At 60.0% G+C, this 8,076-nt stretch overlaps 1 protein-coding gene across 3 annotated transcripts in view; it reads right to left on the reverse strand.

The window, feature by feature from the left end:
* CUNH11orf49 (chromosome unknown C11orf49 homolog) overlaps window positions 1-8,076 on the reverse strand; it is a 164,132-nt gene that overhangs the window by 2,070 nt on the left and 153,986 nt on the right. For 2 of the 3 annotated variants that reach the window (XM_010612444.3, XM_033756652.1), the window contains 4 exons: window positions 3,455-3,540; window positions 1,932-2,127; window positions 1,366-1,475; window positions 73-136 (listed from right to left, as the gene is read on the reverse strand). In XM_010612444.3, coding sequence (XP_010610746.2) covers window positions 73-136; window positions 1,366-1,475; window positions 1,932-2,127; window positions 3,455-3,540 — 456 coding nt within the window. Of the gene's footprint in view, window positions 1-61; window positions 1,476-1,931; window positions 2,128-3,454; window positions 3,541-8,076 lie in introns of those variants that run through there. The other variant, XM_033756651.1, reaches the window with a different exon arrangement.

The following is an 8,076-nucleotide window of genomic DNA, read 5'->3' on the forward strand; positions in this document are numbered from 1 at the left end:
AGGGCCCCGGGGCCCTCGGGACCGGCGCGGGCGGCTCCCACAAGAGGGCAGCGTCTCCCCACGGACACTTACAGCCGCTCCAGCTCCTCGTCCATGGCTGGGTCCTGCATCAGGTCCCCTTTGTCAGGCAGCGCTCCTAGGAAACAGCGGGGTGGGGCGCAAACCCTGACCCGAGGTCCCCCGCCAGGCAGAGGTCTGGGCCCTCACGTTCGCGGCCGCCCTCCCCATCAGCGCGGGGCAGGGCGTCCTGGTCGGTGTAGGTAGGGAACAAGAGGCCGCCTGACCGGGTGTCCCCGCCAAGAGGCGGGGTGCTGCGAGCGTGTAGTTCCTGCTTGAGGCTTAGCACTGGGCCCAGGCCAACCCCAAAGTCGGAAATCAGTTATGTCCCTCGTCAGGATGACCTCCCTTTGGACACGGCGAAAAATGCTGTCCTGGCCCAGGAGGGTGGCTGTCCCCCTCCCGTGAGATCCGCTACCCCAGTCTCTAGGGTGCTTTCCTTAGCTCGACCTCGGGAGGGAAGCTAGGTGTGCGGGTGGGAAGGTGCTCGCCACGAGGTGGCGCCCTGGCCCCAGCGCTGGCCGTGGACGCCGGTGCAGTTTCCCACTTCCCAGGTCTTTCAAATGCTCCCTCCTGACCCCTTTGGCTCTGAGCTAGTGGTTTTCAAAGTCTGTTCCACGGGACCCTCTAATTTTGGGAGGTGCCTCGAGGACCTGTTTGTTCCACGGCTGGCCGCAAGCCGGGTATTTCTGCTGTTGGTACCCAGAGGTGCAGGCCAGGGCAGACACCGGCCCTTGCCTGCTCCTGCGGGCTCCCGAGCTCAGAGCAGGTTGGTGGTGGGTGAGATGCCACTTGGCTTTCCCGGTCCTTTTCTAGCAGCTGTCCTTGCTGGATGGTAGGGAGTCAGTGGCCAAGGATGGAAAGAACACCCAGCAGCCGCCCTCAGCTCTGACGGCTCTCTCCTGGCCACTGACCTCCAAATAACCAGGCTGCGAGGTGGCAGTGTGCTTGTGTCCCCCACCCCCAGCTTTCCGGGACCCTGCTGCCTCCCTTGCAGGAGGGGATGCTGTGTCTGAGTCTCAGGGGGCAGCAAGGTAGATGGAGGGAAGCAGCAGGCACAGGGTCAGCACCGCGCCATTTCTTTTTGCTCTTTTTCAAATTAATCCCCCAGGCTGGGAAAGGAAGACCTTCTCAGACACACCTTCACCTTGTTTCTAAGTGGAATTTGTTCTCTTTGCCATGGCATTGCCAGCTGCTCCTCAGAGCGGAACTGGGGTTCTGGGGGAAGGGTGGGCACATCTCTGCCACAGGGACACGGCTTCCTTTCGGGCGGGGGTGTCCCCTCTGCGGGAAGCCAGGGCTGCTTACCCAGGGCCTGGTTGATGCCGCGGTGCTTGGAGAGGGCCATGAGGAAGCCATAGAAGCTCAGCCTCTGCACACTGCTCAGGATCTCCTTGACCAGCGCCGGCGGCGGGCAGCTGAGGGGGACACAGGCCTGTCTGAGCCTGTCCGAGGGGCTCCTCTGGGCAGAGCACGGAGGCCAGAGCTCGGCGGGGGAGCAGGGAGGGTGTCAAGGGGGATGGAGGACGGACACTGCTCTTGAGGGCGCTGTCACCAGAGCAGGAGGGGGAAGTATCCTCTCGGGGACACCCAATGGGACGTTTTGTGCCACACAAGCCAGCTTAACCTCGCTTTCTGTGGCAACGCTTTTTTTAGAAGTCAGGGAACCTGTGTCCGGGAAGGGGTCATCTGCACTAGGGCTGTACCTGGTCTCACCCAGGGAAAGCAACTTTTCAAGTGAGCAGGCTGGGCATCCTCTGGGTCTCACTCTGGTTCGGTGCTGTGACCACTGAGGGCCCCGGAAGCCCTGGCCCGTCACAGAGCCCTCTCCTGATACCCGGGGCTGCGGCAGCGTCTGTGTGTCCTGTCCCCACCTGTACTTGTGCCGGTCACACAGGTTTTCCAGGCACTGGTAGAACAGCGACGCCTCCACTCCCTCGGGCACGCCAGCCTCGCCCAAGGCAGGTCGCGGGTGGTGCTGCCCGCTGGACGACGTTGGCACGATCACTGTGTTGGGATTCTTGCCCGACAGCAGGTCCTGGTAGATGGCAGCCACACTGTCCAGGAATTCTGGGGCCGTGGGGTGGTGGGCACGGTTCAGGCAGGGAGGGCACAGTGTGTCCCTCCGCAGGCCCTCCTGTCTGTCAGATCAGCCCCGCAGCAGCCCAAGGCTCTGTGCTTGCTGCCACCCTGGTGTGGGGTGACAGCCCCCCCAGCTTTCCCCAGACAAGGCAAGGTCCCCACTGCCCGCCTCCACTGCACGTGCCCTCGGCTCTGTGGCACAGGCTCCGTGCCGGAATGTGAGACCCCGCAGGAAGCGGGTCCTGGCGCCTGCCACGCCACATGCTGTTTCGTTGGAAGAGTGAACCCGTGTGCCCCAGTGCTCGGTCCCGTCTCGAGGCCAGCAGAGCAGGCGGGACACGCGAAGGGGCACAGCCCGCCTGCAAGCTGCTACAGTGAGCTGGGCCTGGACGACACAGCCACCTCACTACGGGGACACACTGCTGCATGCCGGTGCACAACGGCAGCGCTCTCCTGAGCACGGCTGCTCCTTCCTAGGGCCCCAGAGCTCCCAAGACCAGGGAAAGTAGTGCCTGCTGCTGCTGCTGCTGCGAGCAGGTGGCAAGAGCCCGGGCTCCAGGCCCTGCCGAACAGCCCCGTGCTGCTACCAAGTAAACAATGTGGCGCCTAAGTGAGGGGGGGCCGGGGGGCCACCAGCTGGCAGGAAGGCCTCCTCCAGTCTCCAAGGACGCCCGTGTTTACTGGAAGAGCCCATCTGTTTATGGCCACCGTCAGCAGTTTCTAAACCCCACATTCCGTCGGATTCGCCCGCAAGCCCACGCTCGACACAGGTCTATTTTTATTCCACCTGAGGGCAGAGAGGACTTGAGGGCGCAGTGGGTGTGCAAGACAGGACTAGCGTGCGCTTCTTAGAAGCCGTGTGAGCGGCTGACTGTGCCCCACACAAGGCCAGGGGCCCAGGGAGTGGCAGGGAGCCCCGGCTTTGGTGTCGGCCTCCTCTCGGTGTGAGTCACCGCTCACTGGCTGCGCCGCGAGGCTTCAGTCCCTGGTCTCTGCGCATCCCGCACCCGGGACCTCGCTCTTAGGGCTGTGGGATGGGTTAAGGCCCAGCACTAGGCCTCAGACAGGCTGGCATAACCTAGTGAAGGCTACTGCTATGGGCACTGTCACTGTGGCTTGAAGGCTTTAGGCTGCATGGTTCTCAGTGTCTTTAGGAGCCCGGAAGTACACCCTGAAGACTGAATCTTGTGACCACCAGTGCCAACCAGACATCCCATTAGTGCCCGCAGTGACGAGCACCCCAAAGTAAGTAGGGAAGGGAACTGCGTGTGCCAGACACAGATGGACAGGGCGATGTGGGCCCCGACCCGCTCACCTGAGTAGTAAAACTGGATCTGGAAGGCGAAAAGGAAATCTGAAAAAGACATCAAGCAGTCCATGGCATCGTCCATGAGCACAATCCTGAAGGGGAAGAGAGGGAGAATGAGAGAGCGGGAGGAGCTGTTTCTGGGCCCCCAGCCCCCAGCAAGACATGTGGAAGAGGGATCCCCGAATCAAGCCCCCCAGTCACCTCACTTCTGTGACTGGATTCTGCCCTGGCCGCCCTGAACCAAGAGCAACTCCAGTTCAGCGCAGGGGCACCGTGGCTGGGGACGGGCAGGGGCTGGGGCAGGGCGGGCGGCAGAAGAGGGTGTAGCTGTAGTGGGGCCAAGGTTTCCTTTCATTCTGCAGTGAGGGCCATTTAGTTGAGGATAAATACAGCTGATCAGAAAAGGCACAGAGAACGGCCAAGAGGTTTAAAGGATCTTGGCAAGTGGCACTGGGATTTAGCAAGGCACCAAAAGGCCAGAACAGCGAGTGGCACCTCCGACCCTGGAGGCAGATGGCAGATGGGGGGGCGCACTGTCTCAGGGCCCGTGGAGGCCCCTCTGTCCCTGCTTCCTCCAGCCCCTCCCACCTCACAGGAAGTAAACCCCTGGACTAGCCCAGGCTGCAGTTTTTTTAGTGGGTACCGGAGACGGAATTCAGGCCCTTGCGCTTGTGAGGCAGGCAGCAGAAGCATGGAGCCAAATCCCCAGCTGCGGAACGAGCAAAGGGATGCAGCAAGGCCAAGTTCAGACTGCCCAGGGCTGCAGCGCAGCGGTAGGGAGAGGCAGAAGTCAGCCCTCATTGGGCTCCATCCATGGGCTGCAGGGTGCCAAGCTCCCCTCCTGAGCGGGGCCCCCATCCGTGTCTGATGGGCCCTTCTGACCTTAGCGCTCCCTTCCCTTATGCAGTGTCTTATTTTGCTGGCGTGTAATTGTCTAAGACTCCACTTTCCTGAGTCTGAGCTCCCTAAGCTGGCACCTGGGTGAGCCAAGGACAGCAGCGTCAGCGGCCACGGGGAGAGGGCGCCTGTCCTGGGCAGGTGGCTTCCATCTGCAGAGACAGGAAGCGGCTCCCAGCTGGTGTGGCGCAGGAATTACACCTTTCCCACTGCGGCTGAGGGGTCTCGCACCTCAGCCTGGAGCCCGCACCGCCCTGAAGGCTGCGTTTCTGGGAGACCACACTGCCTCTTTGACATGGACAGCACTCGCGTTTTGCTCTTGGCTTCCGAGGCTAGTTTATCTTCTTTTTCTCACCTCCTGTCTTAGCGTATCTGGGAGAAAGCCAGCCGTGTCTATTGCTAGGCCACAAGGTGAAAAATCCCGCCCTAAGTGCAGACGAGCGAGGAACCGTGCAATGCTGGCGAGGCCACAGGGGGGCGCCCCGGTGCCTCCATCCGTGGCTCTCTGGACTAAGGGGTCCCCCCACCCCTGCCCCAGCGTTTCTCCTAATCTGAGAACAGGGCGGGCAAAAGGAAGAGAGAGGCCAGCGTCTGACATCTTCACGGGAGGGAGGAGGGACAGCTGCGCGCGGAGACGCCCAGACCCCAGGCAGGGCAGCTTCTCCTTCCTGCCCCTCCCAGGACAACCTGCACCCTAGGGCCCGGCCTCTCAGGGAAGCCATCTCCTGTTTGTCACCTGCCTGGGACACTGAGCCTCTCCTTACAGCTGTTACCGCCATTGTTTACTTCTCTTTATTCTTTTATTATATTGTGATATAACTAAAAATCCACTGTTTAAAACTGTACGATTCAAGGGCCGGGGAGTTGGCTCAGTGGTTCCTCCGCCTGTCTTGCAAGTGCAAGGACCCAGTTCCATCCCCAGTACCAAAACAAAACAACAACAACAACAAAAACAACAAAACAACAACAAAAACTGTATGAGTCAGACGTGGTGGCAGCTGCCTGTCATCCCATCAGCAGGAGGATTGCTGTGAGTTCCAGGTCAGCCTGGGATACATACTGAGTTCAAAACCAGGCTGAACTAAGTAGTGAAACCCTGTCTCAAAATATTAAGAAAAAAAAAAAGTATGATTGTGTGTTTTAATATATTCAAAAAACTGTGCAACTGCTGCCTGTGTCTAATCCCAGCAGTTGCCAGTAAGTCCTGCTCCTCTGCAGCCCCGAGACAGGGGTTTCCAGCAACTGCCCTGCCCCACTGAGGTCTTCCTGCCTCAGCCACACACGCTGGACACTACTATGGCAACCTCTAGCCTTGGATCTGGCCTTTAGCTTCTTGCCTGGGTGGTTCTTGAACATTAGCTCCCTCCCCTTTTTTTGAGACAAGGTCTTGCTATGTAGTTCAGCCTGGCCTTGAATTACTTTATAGCCCAGGCTGGCCTTGAACTTGCAGTGATCCTCCTGCCTCAGCCTCCTGAGTGGTAGGATAGCAGGTGTGCACCACCACACCCAGCATGTGTTTTGGTTTTAGGCACAAATAAAACAGGCACACAAACTATCTGTGCATGTGGGCGGTGCAACCTGGTGCTGGGACCGGTGATGCTGGTGGCTGATGGGTGGCTCTTCCCAGGTGGCTTTGTGGCTCTTGGAGGAGGCACTGAGCAGTCGCCACACAGTGTGATTTGTGGCACATCGCCAGCGCTGCCAGCTTTGCACCAGAAGCTTCCAGGAGCAAGACCTTTGTTTTCTGATTGCTCCCATAACCAGTGTTGGGCATCAAAACCTGGCCCTTGAATCTTTCTTACACCTGGGTGTCTGTCAGTTACACTTAACTGAGTTCCTGGGGACCAACTTGTGCTCTGCTGCTCAGCTCCAGCCCCAAATTGCCCAGAGATCCTCCTGCTTCAGCCTCCTAAATAGCTGGGGTTACAGGTATGCGGCCCCCCTCCCAGACCCTGCCTGATCAGATTTGGGCCAGATGCACTCCCTCCCCAGTCCTCCTTTTGGGCCTCAGGGTGGGTCTGAGCAGCAGAAGCTGCCACCTCACAGACAGTGCCAACCCTTTTTCTTTTGAAGGCAGGTGGTGGAGGGATGCAAGCTCCACAGGGAGGGCGGCCCCAACTCCTTTTTTTTCTCAGTACTGGAGATTGAACCCAGGGGATTTACATTGAGCTGCACCCTTAGTTTAAAATGTTTTATTTTGCCGGGCATGGTGGCACATGCCTGTAATCCCAGCACTCGGGAGGGTGAGGCAGGAGGATTGCTGTGAGTTCCAGACAGCCTGAGCTAAGTTCCAGGTCATTCTCAACTACATAGTGAGACCCTGTCTCAGACCACACCACCAACAAAACAAAACAAACCAAAACAAAGTTTTATTTTGTCATAGTCTCACTAAGTTGCTGAGTTGCCTGGACTGAGCTTGGATTTGCAATCCTCCTGGCTCAGCCTCCCAGGGTACTGGTATTATAGACGTGCCCAGGCTGTGCTCTGTCTTTGTCCATGCTGACTGTGTGGCTGACACTTATGCAGGTGAGGAGGACCAGAGAATGGCTGAGGGAGGCAGAGGTGGGGCATCGTCTGAGGGACACACGCAGGGTCCCAGCAGACTGTGTGAAAAGCTTTGGGGGAGGCATTTTCCCCACAAACTGACACTGGCTGCCACAAAGCCAGCTGGATGGCGGCTTTCCTTACCAGCAGCGCCACCCCCATCCTGCTCAGCTCGTCACCTGGGAGGCATCCCGGGCATCCCAGACGGCCCTCCAGTGCCGGCCCGTCACTCCCTGGCTGAGACCTGTCTCACCCCACAGCTGCCAGTCTGCCTTTCCTCCAGAAGGTCACATGGCTTCCTACCCACTTCTGGCACTGCGCCTGCCTCCTCCTAAGACATAACCCACACTGCGGTCAGGAAGATCTCTTTAAAATACGAGTGTTGGCGTTTACTACGCTGCTCAGACCCTGCCTGGCTTCCCGTTGCCCTCCGAGCAGAGTCCCCAGGCTTTCCTGGCTCAGGAGTCCGGCCCCTGGCTCTCCGCAGCTCCTGGGCACGGTGGCTGGGTTCCGGCCTCAGTCCCTCCTGTCCTCCCGCACTGGGCCCTGCGACTGCCTGTCCTGTCCCTCTGCTGTTGCCGCCCCAGGCCCTCCTTCCGACCTGCTCCTGCCTGGGCCTCATGAGTAAGAAAGGCCAGGTGACGCTGGACACGACCCCAGCTCTGGGCAGTGGGTGTAGGAGGACGGGTGTGAAGGGGTGAGCCAGGGGCTGCAGAGGCAGATGTTCCTGCAGAACCTTCGAGGCCCAGACTTTCTGGGGGCTCACTGTCACCCGCGGGGGACAGAGCCGCAGCCTGCCTGGCAGTGCGCCTCGAGAAGGCCGCAGGACAATGAGAGACTCATGTGGGGGGCCTCACGTTCACTTCCTGCCTTGAATCTCAGCACCACCAGAGACGGGGCAGGTGGGGCCGGCCCCAGGCCACAGCCAGCCAGACAGCTCCTTCCTCCCGAGGGCCTTGGAGGAACCCTTGGAGGCGAGGTTACCACGTGTGCTGTTCCCAGGACCGCAGCTGGTGCCCCGGCCTTCCTGCCAGGGGCCCCGCTTCCATGCCAGCTGCGCCGACACCTGGAGGGGCTGGCGCCCTGCTCTGAAGCGGAGCCAGAGGAGCCGCTGCCAGCGGGAGCCGGGCCAGACCTACAGGCCAGGCCCGGGGGGGGCAGAGACGGCCTGGGGCAAGGAGAGGGCT

The sequence above is a fragment of the Fukomys damarensis genome, unplaced genomic scaffold (genome assembly GCF_012274545.1).
Source record: "Fukomys damarensis isolate Sample0158 unplaced genomic scaffold, DMR_v1.0_HiC HiC_scaffold_27, whole genome shotgun sequence".
In the NCBI taxonomy this organism is placed as follows: Eukaryota; Metazoa; Chordata; class Mammalia; order Rodentia; family Bathyergidae; genus Fukomys; species Fukomys damarensis.